This window comes from Diaphorina citri, unplaced genomic scaffold (genome assembly GCF_000475195.1).
Source record: "Diaphorina citri unplaced genomic scaffold, Diaci psyllid genome assembly version 1.1 scaffold150, whole genome shotgun sequence".
NCBI classification, from domain to species: domain Eukaryota; kingdom Metazoa; phylum Arthropoda; class Insecta; order Hemiptera; family Psyllidae; genus Diaphorina; species Diaphorina citri.
Genome location: NW_007377587.1, coordinates 141,173 through 159,877, shown reverse-complemented (window position 1 = coordinate 159,877; position 18,705 = coordinate 141,173). Strand labels below are relative to the sequence as shown.

The 18,705-nt window shown below is 37.2% G+C and overlaps 2 protein-coding genes and 1 long non-coding RNA gene across 3 annotated transcripts in view; 2 read left to right on the top strand and 1 right to left on the bottom strand.

Moving 5' to 3' along the window:
• Positions 1-3,413: 3,413 nt before the first annotated feature.
• On the bottom strand, positions 3,414-8,127 carry LOC103505095 (39S ribosomal protein L18, mitochondrial). The gene is made up of 2 exons (XM_008469403.3): positions 7,820-8,127; positions 3,414-4,779 (listed from the first exon to the last, which is right to left on the bottom strand). The coding sequence occupies exons 1-2, from the start codon at positions 8,013-8,015 to the stop codon at positions 4,466-4,468; spliced, it is 510 nt and encodes a 169-aa protein (XP_008467625.1). The 5' UTR covers positions 8,016-8,127; the 3' UTR covers positions 3,414-4,465.
• LOC113465715 lies at positions 5,682-6,042 on the top strand. The gene is made up of 2 exons (XR_003390338.1): positions 5,682-5,750; positions 5,831-6,042. It is a non-coding gene; the product is annotated as an uncharacterized LOC113465715 (long non-coding RNA).
• Positions 8,128-13,205: 5,078 nt separating the features above from the next.
• LOC103505099 (zinc finger protein 568-like) overlaps positions 13,206-18,705 on the top strand; it is an 11,930-nt gene continuing 6,430 nt past the window's right edge. Inside the window, exons 1-3 of the mRNA XM_008469407.2 lie at positions 13,206-13,334; positions 14,501-14,645; positions 16,768-16,934. Coding sequence (XP_008467629.2) covers positions 14,528-14,645; positions 16,768-16,934 — 285 coding nt within the window. The 5' untranslated portion in view covers positions 13,206-13,334; positions 14,501-14,527. The remainder of the gene's footprint in view (positions 13,335-14,500; positions 14,646-16,767; positions 16,935-18,705) is intronic.

Here is an 18,705-nt window from a genome sequence, read left to right as displayed (position 1 = left end):
CAAACGTGGTATAATATTCCAAATGGATATTGTGAAAAGCTTGCAAAAGGCATGCCAAGGAGAGTTGCAGCAGTCCGTGAGGCTAAGTTCATGTGGACCAAGTACTAAGGACACCAAGACCAAAGCAGATCAAACTGGTGCAAAACTGGACCAATACGTTTTTCAGCAGTTATTAATTTTTTTGTTAACGTTGAATTTTTTGGAATCATTATTTATTTATTATAATATGATAAACAACATATCGCATTTATTACATACACTTTTGTTCTTACTTTTAAACTATTTCGTAGGAAATCATTATACTTAGTGCACAATTGAAAACATTGAACCACTTTTGCACATAACTGTATGTTGTCAGAATCGGAAAGGCGAAGATTTTTGTTTTTAATCAGAACCGAGTTTTATTTCAAAACTTCACTCAAGTGGGCCCAGTAAATGTAAACTTGTGTCCACTCGAGTGAAATATTCAACTCATCACAGATCTGGAATTGTCCTCCGACCCATTGCATTATTATTAATTAAGAATTCATGAGTGTGATTTTTCAATTCCTTTTCAGATTCAACACTGCGTTTGTGGGTGAAGAAATATGGATGGAAAGAATTGGATAATGGTTACATATTTATTGCCAACCAAGATGAAAACATCAAAACAAAAAATATTACTGAGAAAATTGAATTTGAAAATGCTGCTACCATTATGACATCAAATGTTTAACCAATAGTTCATGGTACCTCTACCTCTCTTGTGAACTTCATTATTATTATTAATTTTTTTAATAAATGAACATTTAAATGTGAAGTTTTCAGAAGTTACTTTTTTGTTATCATAATGTGTTCTAACCTTGTAATATATGATCTGACTCAACTATTCCAAATATGTACAATGTACACACGACCTTATTTTGACTATGGGACTTTGCAGTCCCTTTCAGGTAGTCTTGACAGGGTATAATCTACCCTATTGCCCTATTCAATGAAATAAAAAGAAAAAGAAAGTCATGATAATAACTCTTTATTGTAATAAATAACAAAATTACAACAGGGCGTGATTATTGCCATGTCATCACAATAATAGGGTTTAATACGCGACCTGGGAAACATGGAATCTGTATACTGGCCAAAAAGTCACGGAAAATCGTGAAAATTTAAAGAAAACTCTGGAAAAGTCATGAATTTGGTCAAATCCAGCAGTAGGCTACTACTATTATTGTGGTCAAATTCTCAAATTATACTGAGGATAAAATTCCATACCTCGGCTGGGATTGAACCCATGCCCTTCTGTTTACCAGGCGAGCACCTTGACCACTACACCACCAAGGTAGGTAATTAAAAAACACCCAATCAAGGGAAAGGATGTATTCCAAAAATTTAGTAAACCTCAGGTCTACTTATTACTTTTTCATTACATTACATCATTACATTAGACTTGCTGGTAAAGTTCCAGTGTCACTTAAATGATCAAACTTATATAAGGGAAGATACTTGCTTTAGGAGTGTTCTGCATGTAATTTCAAGGTGAGCAAAGTAAAAAATTACCATTAGTTTAACGGTCAGTAGTTTTCTAGTCTTGTGAATGCTTTTCAGGTAGTTAAGTGTTTGTTTTGCTGGGAAGGACATGAGTGAAAAAGGCAAATAAAGTCTCATTCTGATCCTTGAATAAAGCACAAGTTTTGCTGAAAGATGGAGACCTCTCCTCCAAAATTTCTTCAGAAAAAACTGCATGTTTTATAACGTAAAATTTGGACATAAGGTAAAACTTTATGAGCTTGAAAAAACACATCAAACCTGAAATTTAAAAATTGGAGATCAGATCTATTCGGATCAAAATTTTGTGCTCTGGCTCATGGTTCTAACAAAAACAGTTTATCGATTATAATGAAAAAGTTATGTCCTAAAAGCTGACACAATGCATTTTTTGAAGTGGTTTTTTGGACATTTCTTGGAAACAAAGCCGAAGTTAGGAAAATGACCTACACAACCTTGTTGGAAATGATAAGATCTACCTACCCTGAGCCATTGTCAGTGTTTTTCTGGCACATGCTGTATAGAACTTCTTTTTTCAAAGTTTGAGCAATTAAGTGAAACTGGAACTTTAACCAGTTTTGTAAAAAGCTCTAAACTAGAGATGGGAAAAGAACGAACGAACTGTACTTAGGAACTTGTTCTTTGAAAAAGTTTGTTCCTGAACTGAACTGTTCTTTCTGAACGGTAAGTTCATTTCGATCAACCATTCACCTTGCAACAAGAACTTCAATTAAGTTTGAACTATTTATTGCCTCTTTATTTAATTAATTTATTTGACAATCGGCCGATTTGTGGATTTATGGTGGAAAAATTTTCTACCTCAAAATACTCCCCATAAAGTATCAAGAAATTGGATTTTTTTTTTTTCAATTTCTGAAGCAACATTGCCTTTGGTTTAATTTCAAATTCAAAGTTTCATGTATTTCAATTGAAAACAAATTGTTTACATGTTACAAGCACAAAATAGAGATAGAAAATCTAAAATTAAAACTAAAAATAAAAAGAGTTTTTACTTATTTCTAGTAACCAGAAAACAATCATCTGGGTAACGGGGGTTTGTGGGGACATCAGGCACATTCTAGGCAACCAAATCGCAATCAGAACACGTCAGGAATTCATCCCCCGAATAGAATGCCTTTTTACATAGGTATTTCTCGAGGTAGGATTTAAATGCTTTTGGAGGTAAGTTTCTGATCGCGACAGGGAGTTTGTTAAAATAAAGAACACCATGGTAATTACATCCGTTTCTCGCAGCTATAACCCTGTGTCGCATCGGTTTCAAATTATCTTTATTGCGAGTTTTGTAGGTATGGGTGTAGGTTTGATAATCCGTTAGGTTATTTCTTACATTTATGAGAGATTTTAGGATGAATAAGGATGGTAATGTTAATATGTTTAGATTTACGAATAGGGGTTTTGCATGGTCACGGGGTACAGCATTGCTAAGTAGACGGATGGCATTCTTCTGAATGATGAAGAGCTTCTGCGCGTCAGATGTGTGTCCCCATAAAAGTACACCGTAACTCAGGATGGAATGAATAAGACCGTAGTATGCGTTTTTTAGTACTGGAGGAGACACTTCTTTCCGCAGCCGGCGCAACAGAAAAAGTCTGCTACTCAGCAAGCTTGACACATGATTAATATGCGATTGCCAGTTTAATTTAGGGTCTATTTGGAAGCCCAATAATCTCACAGAGGGTGGATTATCTGGGACAGATATTTTCCTTAAACTTATCATGATATCCTGCGTTTTATTCCGATTTAGATGCAACCTATTGGAACCAAACCACACCTGCGCTTTAGCCAAAACTATGTATGTTTCCCTTTCTGACGGCCTCTTCCTCGCTTTCATCATCAACAAATAAAGTTGTGTCGTCCGCGAAGATGGCAGCGCTACAATATTCTGGGAGATTTGCCGGTAAATCGTTAATATAAAGCAGGAATATCAACGGACCCAGAATTGAGCCAGTCGGTATTCCAACATTAACCCTACGCGGTTCGGATAGATGTTCCCCCAGCTTAACTATATGCACCCTGTTTTCAAGATAGGACTTGATTAATTTGATGCTGTTATGGTGGAATTTGTAATATGATAATTTGTGTAGTAATATTTCATGATTTAGACATTCAAATGCTCTGGATAGGTCGCATAGAGTAGCGTGAACGTAGGTTTTGTTGTTAAAGCTATTAGAGATAAAGGAGTTAAATAGGTTAACAGCGTCCACTGTGGATAATTTTTTCCTAAAACCGAATTGATAAGGCGAGAATATGTTAAACAAAGTGATATATTGCATTAATATCTGGATGAGTGACTGTCTGATTTTTACCAAATTGTTACAGTCGTGTCCTTGGACTGTGTACTGGGACTGGGATAGCACACCAAGTTTCATTGCTCCCGGGTAAACCGTTTGAGATCTGATATTTTGTATACCAGACATTCCCATTTAAATCTGTAGTAGGTGCATACATACATACATACAGACCATGGGCTAAATCACTTCTTGATATCAGGACTCCAAAACGGATGTTTTCAACCATTTCTTAATTTTTAAAATTTGGACCAATTGCACAACACTTTCTCATTACTATTATAGTTGATATTTTGCAAACATTTCCTATTTTTTCTTCAGAATATCAGCAAAATGTTGACAACAACTACACAACTACCATCAACATTAAATATATTATTGTCCAGCAAGTTTTTTTTTTTTTTTTTTTTTTAAAAGAGGTTTGACAGAGGGAACTGTAACTGCTATGGTCTTATCATCCCGAAATCGAAGAGAGAAGGAAGACAGGATAGGAGAAAGCCAGCCGTTCAGAGAACGAACATTATCCCATCAGGATAAAATCCGCCCCGGGCGGGAATCGAACCCGCGGCCTAGCCCTTACAAGGCAGACGCACTACCAACTAAGCTAACTAGGCTGGCCCAGCAAGTTTAATTTATTCAATTACTTCCCATGGTTTCTCAGGTCTTGATTTGTCCCATGGTCTGGCCACTCTAAATACTTCAGGTTCTGACAAGGATATACCTTCACTCTCAAGAATTTTCAAATATTCACTAAACTTTGTATTTGGTTCAGCTTTATAGTTACATGTGATCTCTGAGATACCAGTTTCTAGGCATCTTTGGGCCAGTACTCTTGCTAGATTAGAATATGCACAAATATCATTGGTATTGTAAAGATGTTTCTTGAGTGCCCATTCGTTGGTTGATGCAGAAACAACCACATTGCCATTGTTATGTACAATTTGTCCTGGGGGAAGGAAAAAAATATTCAATTTTTATGAATCAGAACTGAATATATCCTTAATCATTAACCAACCACTTGGATTATCCAGTTAATAATGATTTGAAGCTTAAGTCCAGATATCCAGATCCAAAGATCCCAACTCCAACATCAGCAAAATGAGAGAGAAGAGAGAAAATTTGTACCATCATCTTACATATTCTTGAGAGTTCATAAATAAAAAAAAAAAAAAAAAAAAAAACTTCACTGTGTTCTAAAAGTCTTGGAACTCCTGAATAATTTTTGAATGGCTAAAGATGAGAAACTGAAATTTGAATTAGTCTATATTACTTTTTTTTTTTTCTAAAGTTCCAGTTTCACCTTTTGTCTACCACCATATCTTTTTATTTTGATATGTGTATCACTAAACACATGTCAGTAGATTCAGTTTCCAGATGGCTAGACATGAGGTGTATCAGTGTATGTGTTCCAACTGATAAGATAGAATCTCAAAAAGATGCTCTTTTGTTCTGATTTACTTTGGCAAAAATATTTGAAGCAGAACTATGTACGAGTATGTGCTTTTTACATAAAAAAAGGAAAAAAATAGTTTTCGGTCTTACTGGGTGAAGTGTGAAGCCTTTAGTAGTTTAGACATTCGCCTGGTAAACAGGAGGGCATGGCTTCAATCCCAGCCATAGAGATAAAGGAGTTAAATAGGTTAACAGCGTCCACTGTGGATAATTTTTTCCTAAAACCGAATTGATAAGGCGAGAATATGTTAAACAAAGTGATATATTGCATTAATATCTGGATGAGTGACTGTCTGATTTTTACCAAATTGTTACAGTCGTGTCCTTGGACTGTGTACTGGGACTGGGATAGCACACCAAGTTTCATTGCTCCCATGACTGTCTGATTTTTACCAAATTGTTACAGTCGTGTCCTTGGACTGTGTACTGGGACTGGGATAGCACACCAAGTTTCATTGCTCCCGGGTAAACCGTTTGAGATCTCGTGTCCTTGGACTGTGTACTGGGACTGGGATAGCACACCAAGTTTCATTGCTCCCGGGTAGGGTAAACCGTTTGAGATATTTTGTATACCAGACATTCCCATTTAAATCTGTAGTAGGTGCATACATACATACATACATACATACAGACCATGGGCTAAATCACTTCTTGATATCAGGACTCCAAAACGGATGTTTTCAACCATTTCTTAATTTTTAAAATTTGGACCAATTGCACAACACTTTCTCATTACTATTATAGTTGATATTTTGCAAACATTTCCTATTTTTTCTTCAGAATATCAGCAAAAAAAACAGTTTATCGATTATAATGAAAAAGTTATGTCCTAAAAGCTGACACAATGCATTTTTTGAAGTGGTTTTTTGGACATTTCTTGGAAACAAAGCCGAAGTTAGGAAAATGACCTACACAACCTTGTTGGAAATGATAAGATCTACCTACCCTGAGCCATTGTCAGTGTTTTTCTGGCACATGCTGTATAGAACTTCTTTTTTCAAAGTTTGAGCAATTAAGTGAAACTGGAACTTTAACCAGTTTTGTAAAAAGCTCTAAACTAGAGATGGGAAAAGAACGAACGAACTGTACTTAGGAACTTGTTCTTTGAAAAAGTTTGTTCCTGAACTGAACTGTTCTTTCTGAACGGTAAGTTCATTTCGATCAACCATTCACCTTGCAACAAGAACTTCAATTAAGTTTGAACTATTTATTGCCTCTTTATTTAATTAATTTATTTGACAATAATAGTCTGACATCATTATTTTGATGGATTTTAATTACCTATAATATCTATTAAACAATATTTTTTAGAACTAGCAATAAAAATTCAATTTTTGTTGAACCTCATTTCACAAAATGTTAGGGACTTGATCTTGGAAAAAGTTCGTTCCTGACCTGAACTGAACTGTGAAGAGATCAAGATCTTGAAGAACGAACAAACGCGAACAATAGTATTAGGAAGATAGTATCGAACGATAGTATCAAGAGAGCCAACATGAGCCGAGAAGAATTTGAATCGGTTAATTCCGCCACAGATATACCCCCACTCCTTTTCTTTTTTCAGCCAACATGAGCCGAGAAGAATTTGAATCGGTTAATTCCGCCACAGATATACCCCCACTCCTTTTCTTTTTTCTCTCTCTCTCTCTCGTGTCCAGCGTGTGCTATGAATCTTGAAGCTATTCACTTGTAGTACATCCAGTACAAATATGTAAGCAAATCTAGTACCTATGCACTTGAATCTTTACTTTGTACTTCCTCATACATATTTCTGCAGAACTTGTACTTATCGTGGAGATCTCACTCCCCCCCTTTAAAAATGCATTCTACATCAGCCTAGATCAAGTGAACGGTTGACTGAACTGAACTTATATTGGGAACAAAAAATGCATTCTACATCAGCCTAGATCAAGTGAACGGTTGACTGAACTGAACTTATATTGGGAACAGTTCAATGAACAGAACTGAACAGTTGGAACTTATTCCCTAGAGGAGGAGAACTATCGATAGTTTTGACTATCGATAACTATCGATAGTTTTGACTATCGAACGCTATCGATAGTTGAGGCTTGACTATCAATAGTTTTCGATAGTTTTTTTCTGCACATTTTTTGTTTGTTTTGGTCATTTTAGAAGTAAAAAGTATAAAAAAAAATTGTAAAAAAAAACATAGATGTATACAAATCTATGAAAAAAAAATATATTTTGTAAAAAATAAAAAAAATAAATAAATAAAATGTTGAAATTAAACCCTGTGACCTAAATTAATATGAGTACGTGTACAGTTAATAATTTTCTTTAAATTAGGTTAGGTTAGGACTTTTTGGGGGATAAGACCTTTAGAAACAAGGAATATATGTAATAAAAAAAACTATCGAAAGTTATCGATAGTTTTTTTGAAAACTATCGATAACTATCGATGGCGCCGATTGATAGTTCTCCTCCTCTATTATTCCCTAAAGTGAACCGATCTTTGCCATCTCTACTCTAAAGCCAAGTGACAAGAATTTACCATCTTGTTTGTGTATACAAACCTGTAATGTGCTTCTTGGTGGTGGTAAAGTACAGAGTGTGCCAGTATTCTCTTCCAAGTCTGTCCAAATGGTATCCTTGAGGCTTCCTTGCTATTCTCAAACGTTCCAAGTTTCTAGGGTTTTTATTGTGGACACATTTTCCTGCAGCACCAGTGACATTATTTGATAAAAGTCTTGTAGTTTTCTTTGCAAACATTTTATACGTCTTTCGGCCTTTGCAGAAAAAAAAAGAAATAAAGCAGTATAGCTGAGCTCTAAGCTTGGCTAGCTCACTCCTTCACTCCTCACTAGGTCTAGTAGCTCCAGTGTTGCCAGATGGAAAAAAATATATCCCTAGATCGAAAGAAAAAAGTCCCTAGATTTTGGAAAAAGTCCCTAAATTCCTATGCACATCAAATATTAACCTAAAACCACCTAAAATAAGTCTTAAATATAAGCCATATTTTTTCCTGAGTTGAGTTTGATTTTTTCTTTCTTCTTGAGTAGGTATGAAAGTTTTTTTTTTTTTTTGTTAAAAATCAGAAGTGAAATCAATTTTCATTAAAAAAAAATAAAAATAAATAAAAAAACAAACAAATCAAAATCAACTCAAAAAAAAATTCGGCTCTATTTTAATGAAATACAAAAGCAGGTTTTTTTTTTATTTTCATAAACAAATTTAGAAAGCTACCTATATTTCTAACAAAAAAAAAATTAAATGAGTAAAGTAGAGGGAAAAAAGGCATACAGTAGGTATAATAAGTTCATTATTATTATTAAAAATCTTTTATTTAGCTCCAAAACTACTCCACTGAACCCATTACCTACTCCAATAAGATCTCATTGAAATTGTCCAATATTTCACAGCTAAAAAAATAATTTCAAGTGGTAACAAATTTGTAGGGCCCGGCCGGTTGTCGTAAAGAAATACGAAAATTTCTACATTGATGGAAATTTTTCCAAAAATCCCTAAAAGTCACTAAAAAAATCAAAAATCCCTAAAAATTCGACGAAAAAGTCCTTCTACATTGATGGAAATTTTTCCAAAAATCCCTAAAAGTCACTAAAAAAATCAAAAATCCCTAAAAATTCGACGAAAAAGTCCCTAGCTAGACCCTAATGATAGTTCCAAAGCCAGAGCAGAGATTTTAATTTAATGTCTGTTAAATTAAAATCACTTCCAGGGCGTTGGCCTACCTTACCAACTGCTCTAATAAATCTCATTCAGCCTGAGTGGGGCCGGGAAAGGCCGTCACGTCGTGAGAGTAGGTCCCAGACGGTCACCCGTCCAATTAACTAACACGCTCGACGTTGCTTAACTTCCATGGACCAAAAGTACTAAGATTTTTTGAATTTCGCGGTCCGCGGTCGTTTTGAGTGATTGAGGCCGTGGTTATGAACAGGGCCATCGTAGGACATCGTCGGACTTTTTGCGTGTAAAGTTGGCGGGAAATTCGAATTTTTGATTTTTTTTCCGCAACTTGTACAATCTGAATTCATTTTTTACTTTTTATCTTTAGTTTGCACGTTTATATTATACTTTTCATTTATATTAGCTATTAAAAACAAGCAAATTACAAAGCAAACAAAAATAAATATAAAATGAATTTTAAAAATTGCCGCCGGGACAGCTATCTCACGTCGTCCGAGCTCATCTCAGCCCTGTTCATAAACACACCCTTAGTATAATTTTTCAAATTTTAGTATAATTTTAGCACGAATCTAGTATAATTTCACTGAAGCCATCTGACAACACTGCTTGAGCTCTTGAGTGTCAGTGTCTTCTGTGTTGTGTTCTGTGTTCTGTGCAAGCTGCAAGTTAAGTTAAGAAGATAAGAAGTTAAAATACTTTTGTTCTATGTTTCAAGACTTTCAAGTTGAATTGAGCAATGAGCAATGTAAAAAAAGTGACCAAACCTAATACTATTAGTTAAATTTTTCAAAGTCAATAATTATGTTGAAAAACCTGGTTCCCTTGATTGATGGTAAGTGCCTAGCAGTTGCACCTATTTCTGCATCTCGCTGGAGGACGGAGGACGTGAAACTGAGACAAACCAGCTCTGTCAAGCCACAGACAATAACACTGGCTCTTTTGAGGGCACCTGAATGGGACTACCGTCAAATCTGTCTCAGGAAGTAGGGTACAACAACATAATATTATGTACCTGAGTATCCCTCAATAGACCCCTGAGCCAAGCCCTCTAGCCTGGATGGCACCTCTTAGTATTCCCTTAATGGGATATTATATGGACTCACAGCTTTTCTCTGGAATAAACCTAATTGTGCAGACTTTCTAGAGCTGCTGCAGGTGAGTTTTAGAGAAAGTGAGGCGGTTGAAATATACCAGTGAGGGTGCTTCTAGGTTCCATCAAGGCCCAGGGATAGCACCTTAACTCCAAACACAAAAAGCCCACTCCGTGGCTTAGGTGTAGGAGCAAACAGTCCTAAAGGATGAGTTGAGCTACTACAAATCTGCACCTATTTCTAGCCAGCCTAGTTAGCTTGGTTGGTAGGGTGTCTGCCTTGTAAGCACTAGGCCATGGGTTTGTTCTCCACCCAGGGTGGATTTTTTTTTGTTCTCCACCCGGGGTGCAGTTACAGTTCCCTCTATCAAAAATTAAAAAAAAAAAAAAAAAAAACTTCACTGTGTTCTAAAAGTCTTGGAACTCCTGAATAATTTTTGAATGGCTAAAGATGAGAGACTGAAATTTGAATTAGTCTATATTACTTTTTTTTTCTAAAGTTCCAGTTTCACCTTTTGTCTACCACCATATCTTTTTATTTTGATATGTGTATCACTAAACACATGTCAGTAGATTCAGTTTCCAGATGGCTAGACATGAGGTGTATCAGTGTATGTGTTCCAACTGATAAGATAGAATCTCAAAAAGATGCTCTTTTGTTCTGATTTACTTTGGCAAAAATATTTGAAGCAGAACTATGTACGAGTATGTGCTTTTTACATAAAAAAAGGAAAAAAATAGTTTTCGGTCTTACTGGGTGAAGTGTGAAGCCTTTAGTAGTTTAGACATTCGCCTGGTAAACAGGAGGGCATGGCTTCAATCCCAGCCAAGGTATGGAATTTTATCCTCAATATAATTTCAGAATTTGACCACAATAATAGTAGTAGCCTACTGCTGGAGTAAAGGGACTTTTCAGTCCTATGCGAGCAGTATAAATAAGCACTATTATTATTATTATTATTATTATTATTCTTCTGGACTTTCAACTTAAAGCAACGAGTGTCCATGATAATTCTTGGATAGGCATGGATGTAAAAGAATGTGCCTTGAAGTAATGCGAAACCGGTGCCGAGGTACAATCTTGGAGAAAAAAAAGTCTCCTCTTCTCTTTTGTCTAATTTCACTCCTTTCCCCCACAGTTCTCTCCTCTCCGAGAGCACGATCTGGTCGTACATCATTCAGCTGACCGGGGCACTGCGTGTGATTCACTCATCGGGTCTAGCCTGTCGCTGTCTGGACCCGTCCAAAGTCCTACTGACCGGCCTGAGCAAGTCTCGGCTTAGACTGAGCGGGGTGTGTGTGTCCGATGTACTCACGTTCGATCCGTCGCAGAGCAACCCGCACAGTATGATAGCCGCCTACCAGGTCAGTGGTACTGGGTTCGATCCCTTAAAAAAAAACGATGAGTGTTCCACCGCCGTTTTTATTTTGTAGCAATGGAACAACTGCTACATTAGACGCATGTGGCCTGTGTCGTAGCATGTCCATCCCGTAGTATGCCTCTCATCAGATGGGCGAGAAGAGACACAATACTTCCCATTTAGGTGCTGGGTCAACACGAGAACACCAGAAAGTAACCCGTTGAAATATTTGCAATCGAAAAACGAGTACAAATTTTTGTTGATGGTGGGATTTGAACCCGGGACCTTCTGCATGGCAAGCAAGCGCGTTACCACTGGACCAATCGTGCCCCCAATTTTTAATGTGAAAAGGTGTTAACAACACCATAGGCAATTTTTTTGAAATTTGGTCTATGATCTTCAGAAATTCAATCTCAACAAAATTCTAATCTTCACCTCCCCAGGAGATTTTTAAACAAGCATAAACCTGAAGTTAGTGTTTTCGACACATCACCATATAATTCTGATAGTGCAAGCTACTTACTCCTCTTTTTGAATTTCAGAATGCTGTCTTTGTTTGGAGAATCATAAAATCAAGGACTGTAATATTCTAAACAAGCCTTCTATTATCAGTGATACAATTACCCTTTGTAAAGCTTATGCTACCCTACCATCACTATTGTCAATAGAGAAAAGATGTGATGGACAGGAAATAGTGAAAACAAAGTCATTCCTATCAAGGGGTACAAGATTTGGACCAGTGGATTCAGAAATTATGGACCATATACCTGTCAGTATCAACTTTCCACTGAAGGTAATATTTGTCATGTTCATCTTCTTCTGTTACTATACCTGCAGTACCACTCAATAGTCAATAGTTTGAATACACCTAGATTTTTAGGTAAATTCCTGTAGGAGAGGGTTATTCATCTTTACACATTACTTTTCACTTTGTTAGTTTTCACCAAAAGATCTTCAGTTTTCAATCAATATGTAACTCAAACATAGGTGTAGCCAGCAACTGGTCTAGGGGGTGGGGGGCAGCTACAGTTCAAGGAAGAGGGGGTACATACCCCCCAGTTTGAAAAAATTAAGGAAACATAAACTGTGCCACAGGCAATTTTACCCCAAAATAATGCCCCCATTATTCCTCAATCTTTTTCTTTCCAAACTCGGATTTTGAGGTTTGAGCACCCAATTTGCAGCAGAAATAAATAGCACTACTTAGGTATAGGCAATTTTTTTTTTCCCAAGAGTAGGGTTCAAGTCACTTAGTAATGTCATTCAACTCTTTTTCTCTGACCCAGCAGATTGAGCCCCAAGATATAGATATTTACTACAAATAAACTGCACTGTAGGCATTTCTTTTTTTTTTTTTTTTTTCACTATTGGTCTACCAACTTTTCAGAAATGCAGTCCCCTTTTGGCATTTTTTTTTTTTTTTTTTTTTTTCACTATTGGTCTACCAACTTTTCAGAAATGCAGTCTGATCGAATGTCCAGCGCCGCAGGCGAAATTTTTCAAAATTATATTCTTGAAATTTGTCATTAGTTAATTTTTAACATAGGTGTCAGCTCCCATGGTGTAGGTCACTGCACTCGCCTTGCACGCGGGAGACCCGGGTTTGGTTCCTGGGGGGGTCAAAAAATTTGTATCATGCAAATGATTGATTCCATGACTGGCTGTTGTGGGGCCCACTCAGCCTCGCGAGGAATATGAGTAGCTATGTAATATAAATACACATAGCAACCGGTGCCAGCATGGTACTTGTAGGTAAACATGTTAAGTGCTGGATTATTGAGATATATGTATTTGGAAAATCTTTCTCTCTTACAGAGTGAATTCTGTGTGTATTTCTCGGCATTGAAAAATGTTGAACCAAATAGTGAGCTCAAAGTTTACTATGCACAATATTATGCTGAAAAAATCAATGTTCAATTTACAAGGAGAAATGTGAGTAGATATTTGTAAATACGAAATACAGGGTGCGGCGTGGTTATTTACTTTTTTGAAACGTCGATTAAAAAAAGACTGTTATTCTTACCTGATGATTATTGTTGAATTATTATCAAAAAATATGGGAGATTTGATTTTATGTAGGTTTGAAGAGTCCACCATTCAAATGACGACCGCCATTGACGATACACTCTGGAGGCGATTTCGGAGGTTTCGCTCGACTTTTCCAACATTGCAAGGTATACGGCCTATATCGTGGAAAATGTTCTACGACTTCTAGATCCCGAGATAAATCGATTTAAAAAAATACCGGTAAATCTTGAACTCTGACGTCACGGCATACGCTCCCGTACACGATGATGTCACATCAAATGTCCCGAGCAAAGGTCCCTCGCAAGCAACACATTAATGTATTTTTGCGCATGGATTTCTGCGCAATTAATGTGTTTCTCTGCATTTCCTGAACTCTAACGTCACACGTTTTTGAACTTTTTCATTAGAACGGAAAATAAAATTCAAATTTTCGACCTTTTAAGGTTATTTTTTTCCGAGTTTTGACCTCACAATTGGATTTTTTACAACCCATAGAAATTGACCTTTTATTAATAAATTTTAATTTTACCCAAATGCAACTTCTCCATTGGCATGGGGTCCTGCTACTACTGAACCTGTCATGCAGGAAGCGTCACCAAACAATGCTGCACTAATGGAGACTAGTTAGCTTAGTAGCTTAGTTGGTAGCGCATCTCCCTTGTAAGCGCTAGGCCGCGTTTTCGATTCCCGCCCGGCGCGGATTTTATCCTGATGGGATAATGTTCGTTCTCGGAACGGCTGGCTTTCTCCTATCCTCTTTTCCTTCTCCCTTCCATTTCGGGACGATAAGACCTTAGCAGTTACAGTTCCCTCGGTCAAACCTCTTAAAAAAAAACTATTTGATTTATATGGATATAAGGAGGTACGTTGAACTTTTGAAATATTATAGATTTTTGAGATTTGAACCCGGAATTCTTTAATGCAATCCCTTAGTTTAGGTCGGATACGTAGTTTTCTTGAATCTATAAACTATTTTTAGGGGTTGCCTATCGATCGTAGTTTTCCCCCCACATAATTTGCACATGACTCGTGGCAAAGTGACGACAAATAGAAATCAATTTGTTTTCCAGGAGTTGACTGTTCTCCCCAATTACGGCATGATGTTTGATGATCTGGGTAGTCCTGATGTACCTCTAGGTCCGGATGATATGATGGAAGAGATGTCTGAAATGCCCAGAACTCCATCTCCCCCTCATCCTCAACCTGTGCAGAAAGGTTTGTGAGTAGTTAATATCTGAAATGCCCAGAACTCCATCTCCCCCTCATCCTCAACCTGTGCAGAAAGGTTTGTGAGTAGTTAATAGTTGGTTGGTTGGTTGGTATCAAATGCTGGGAATTGACTATCAGGTCATTTTCCTCCTCGCGTCCCAATATTTTGCGATGATGTTGTCTTGATCCGTGAGTTCTGGGCATGTCTGCAGGTGGTCTGCATTCATGACAGCTTGTTGAGTGCAGAGTGGACAGGTAGGTGATTCTCTGCAGCCTATACGGTTGAGGTGTTGGGCAAGACAATCATGACCTGTCATCAGGCGGAAGGTGGCGACCGCTGCTTTTCTAGGTGTCTGAGGTATGATTTCAGGTTTGTCAACTATGTCTTTCCATTTTTTCCCCAAACTTTCTCTTTTTAAAAAAGCCTTGCTACGAAATAAAAACGGCGGTAAAACACTCTTCTTCTTTTTTAAACTCACAACACATGTTTCCCCTTTTCTCTTCCCCCCAGATCTCCAGAGCACGGTATCCCCGGGATGGGTTCCTCGGGGGATGACTACGCCTCCCGCCCTGCGGCCTATCCCCAAGACTATCCCCCCTCTTCCTGCTCGGACCCTCAGTCTTCCCCTTACCAGTATCCTCCTAGGGTATTCAATGCGGAACGGCGCACTCCAGACACCTACGGCAGAAGGGGGGGGGGGGGGTTAAACGAACATGTGTCCCCCAGTCTCCTACGTTTGCAGTAGTTCGGGCAGAGTTCGGTCATCTCCGGAATAAAATATACATACCTAGGTATTAAAAAAAAAATCTGGTGTGAACATCACACGACTTTCTATTACATTTACGGAATACGTATTCTGCGGCCCTGGTTGTCGGATGGAACTCAAACATGTACCAAAGAATTTGGTTTTTTATGCTGTTTAACATGGTGTGTGTCATAATTAGGGGGTTCCTATTTAAGATCTGGCTTTGACCGAAATTTGGAGGGTATTTCAAAAAATGGTATTTTAAAACAATACTAAATTTCAGCTTCTCATCTTTAGCCGTTCGTAATTATTCAGGGGCCCCAGACTTTATAAACGCTCTGTATTTGCTGGAGGGAACAGTCCCGAAAAGGTCTTATTGTCCCGAAATTGAAGGGAGAAGAAAACGGTATAAGATTAAAGCAAATCTTAATAGAATACACAAATACACATATACCTAAATGACTAAATAAATAAATGTGTCTTTTCTCTCTTACAGAGTGAATTCTGTGTGTATTTCTCGGCATTGAAAAATGTTGAACCAAATAGTGAGCTCAAAGTTTACTATGCACAATATTATGCTGAAAAAATCAATGTTCAATTTACAAGGAGAAATGTGAGTAGATATTTGTAAATACGAAATACAGGGTGCGGCGTGGTTATTTACTTTTTTGAAACGTCGATTAAAAAAAGACTGTTATTCTTACCTGATGATTATTGTTGAATTATTATCAAAAAATATGGGAGATTTGATTTTATGTAGGTTTGAAGAGTCCACCATTCAAATGACGACCGCCATTGACGATACACTCTGGAGGCGATTTCGGAGGTTTCGCTCGACTTTTCCAACATTGCAAGGTATACGGCCTATATCGTGGAAAATGCCTGTGGAGCATATATGCAATCACTATGTTCAGGTCCATACCCTCTAGTTCTAACTTTATACTCAACACTCTATCACCTATCACTTACTCTATTCACCTGTATCACTTTTGCTTTCATGTCCTTATCTAAAACTATACCTACTCCATTTCCCCCTCTATTATTTGCACTACGATAAATTAATTTACACCCCTCTCCTAGCTCTCTTGATTTATCTAGTTTCCTGTGTTTTTTTTTTTTTTACACCCCTCCACCTTTTTTTACACCCCTACACCCCCAGAATTTACACCCCTCCATCTAGTTTCCTGAACACACAAAATTTTAATTTTCCTTCTTGCCATAAGATCTATTTCCCTACCCCTCCCTATCATTGACCCCACATTTAAAGTACCTATTCTCACTTTTACCTGTGCACAACCCAGTGGCCCACGGACTATCAACCTAAACAATAGAAAGTAAAAATCGTAGGAACCTTATGAAATTGTTGTATTTTTTTATTTTAGATGAGGGGGGTAACCACACTGGAAGCAACATAGACCTGAACAAGTTATCTGCAAAATCATTGGGAGCTTCCAAAGACAAACCAGAATGGAAATGTACTCTGTGTGGTTCTGTATTCAAAACTATACCCTTGTTTGCCAAACACCTACATGGGCATTATACTACCTCTGTAAGTGAAACATGATTCATGTTCATCAGGGTCCAAGTACCAATTACCTTATTCTTAATCTACCCCTTAAGCTGTAATTAAGGTTCTCTCTCTTCTACTGCTTCTCTTGGATTCTCTCCATTCAATAAGGTGTTGAAGTACTCTCTCCATCTGGTTTTCACTGCGTTCTTATCTCTCAATACTAAACCAAAACCATCACCATTTTTCACTTGTCTGATATGTGTTAGGTCCTTACTCGCTAGGTCTCGTGCTTTGGCTATCCGGTATATTTTCTTCTCTCCTTCTGGTGTCTCGAGTTCTCTATACACTTCTTCTAATTCCTTTGCTTTAGCTATAGCCATTGCTTTCTTGGATTCCTTATTCGCTTCTCTATATTCTCTCTGCTTTCTTGGATTCTTTATTCGCTTCTCTATATTCTCTCTTGTCCTCGTCTCTTCCACTCAGATCCCATTTCTTCTTCGTGTCCTTTTTCTTTTTAATTGCTGCTTTCACTTCATCACTCCACCACCAGGTTTCTTTGTCTTGCGGTCCTCCTTTGCCAGATGTTTTTCCCAGAATTTTCTCGCCAACTTGAGTAATGATTTTTGCACTTTTCTTCCATAGATCTTGTTCACTGTCCGCACTCAGCTTCTGAAACACACGTCTTTTAAACTCAAGTTTGAGGAAAGGATTTTTAAGTTTCCACCACTTGGTCTTAGGAATATTCGTTTTTGTTTCCTTCTTCCTCCGGATGTTAAAGATGGAGTCTACAACTAGAACTTTATGCTGAGCTGCTACTGCTTTGAGGGGGAGTACCTTGCAATCTTTGATCTCCTTCACATGCTGTCTTCTGCAGAGTATAAAATCACCTATTGCCACTCTTATATGTTATCAGCTTATTCTCATTTTTCTGAAAGTAGGTATTAAGGATGCCCAAGTCAGTACCTAAAGCAAAGTCCATTACTCTCTCCCCTTCTTGATTCAAAGACCCTACTCCCCAAATTCCTCTAATTCGCTCCGTGATCTTTGTATTTCCACATCCGCAAGTCAAGATAAAAAAAAAAATAATAATAAAAAAAAAATGGTCTAAAATAGAAAAAAATTGGTCAGAAATCCAGCAGGTGAGATTTTTTAGACTTCTTGTGTAGCCCTTTCAAGGTTGCATACTTTTTGAAATTTTCTAGGCGCCCCTAGAAATGAATGCTGACCATCTGTTAGTGTGCTCAGACCTTCTAAATATACAAGACATCTCTGAAAAATATTGAGAAATATTGAGATGCAAGGAGAAAAATGAACTAGTCAATAGTCAATTTCTAGCATTAGAAACCAACAAACCAGAATGAAAGGTCTATTCTTACTTAATCAAAACAGTGAAAAAGTATCTTTTAATTTAAAGGTTGAAAATCCTGTGGTTATGTGGAAGAGCTCCTTTTCCTGCCACATTAAAAAAAGCCATAAAAATTAAAGTACCTATAATGAAGCCTGTTTTAATCAAAATTTTATTTTTTGTTTGTATTTTCAGGTCGTGCTAGACATTAACCAGTCGAAATATTTGGACACTGAAGATAAGACAGTGTGTAATTGGATGTGTCTTGTTCAGCCTGCTAGTTGTTTTGAAGACTGCAATCTTGTTGCTTACCAGGTACTAACATACTTACTTACCCACTTTTTTTCTTAACTGGTTGACCAATTGTCTAAAATATAAATATTTTTAAAATTAGAACAATCATAAAATTTAATCCCCATAATGTATTTTAAATGGGGGGGGGGGGGGTAAAAAAAAATGGTGCCC

Coding starts and splice junctions, on each gene's coding strand:
- LOC103505095 (XM_008469403.3), bottom strand. CDS start 8,015: ATGTTTGCAAAGAAAACTACAAGACTTTTATCAAATAATGTCACTGGT. Junction 4,780..7,819: donor CACCAAGAAGCACATTACAG/GTTTGTATACAC, acceptor TCCTTCCCCCAG/GACAAATTGTACATAACAAT.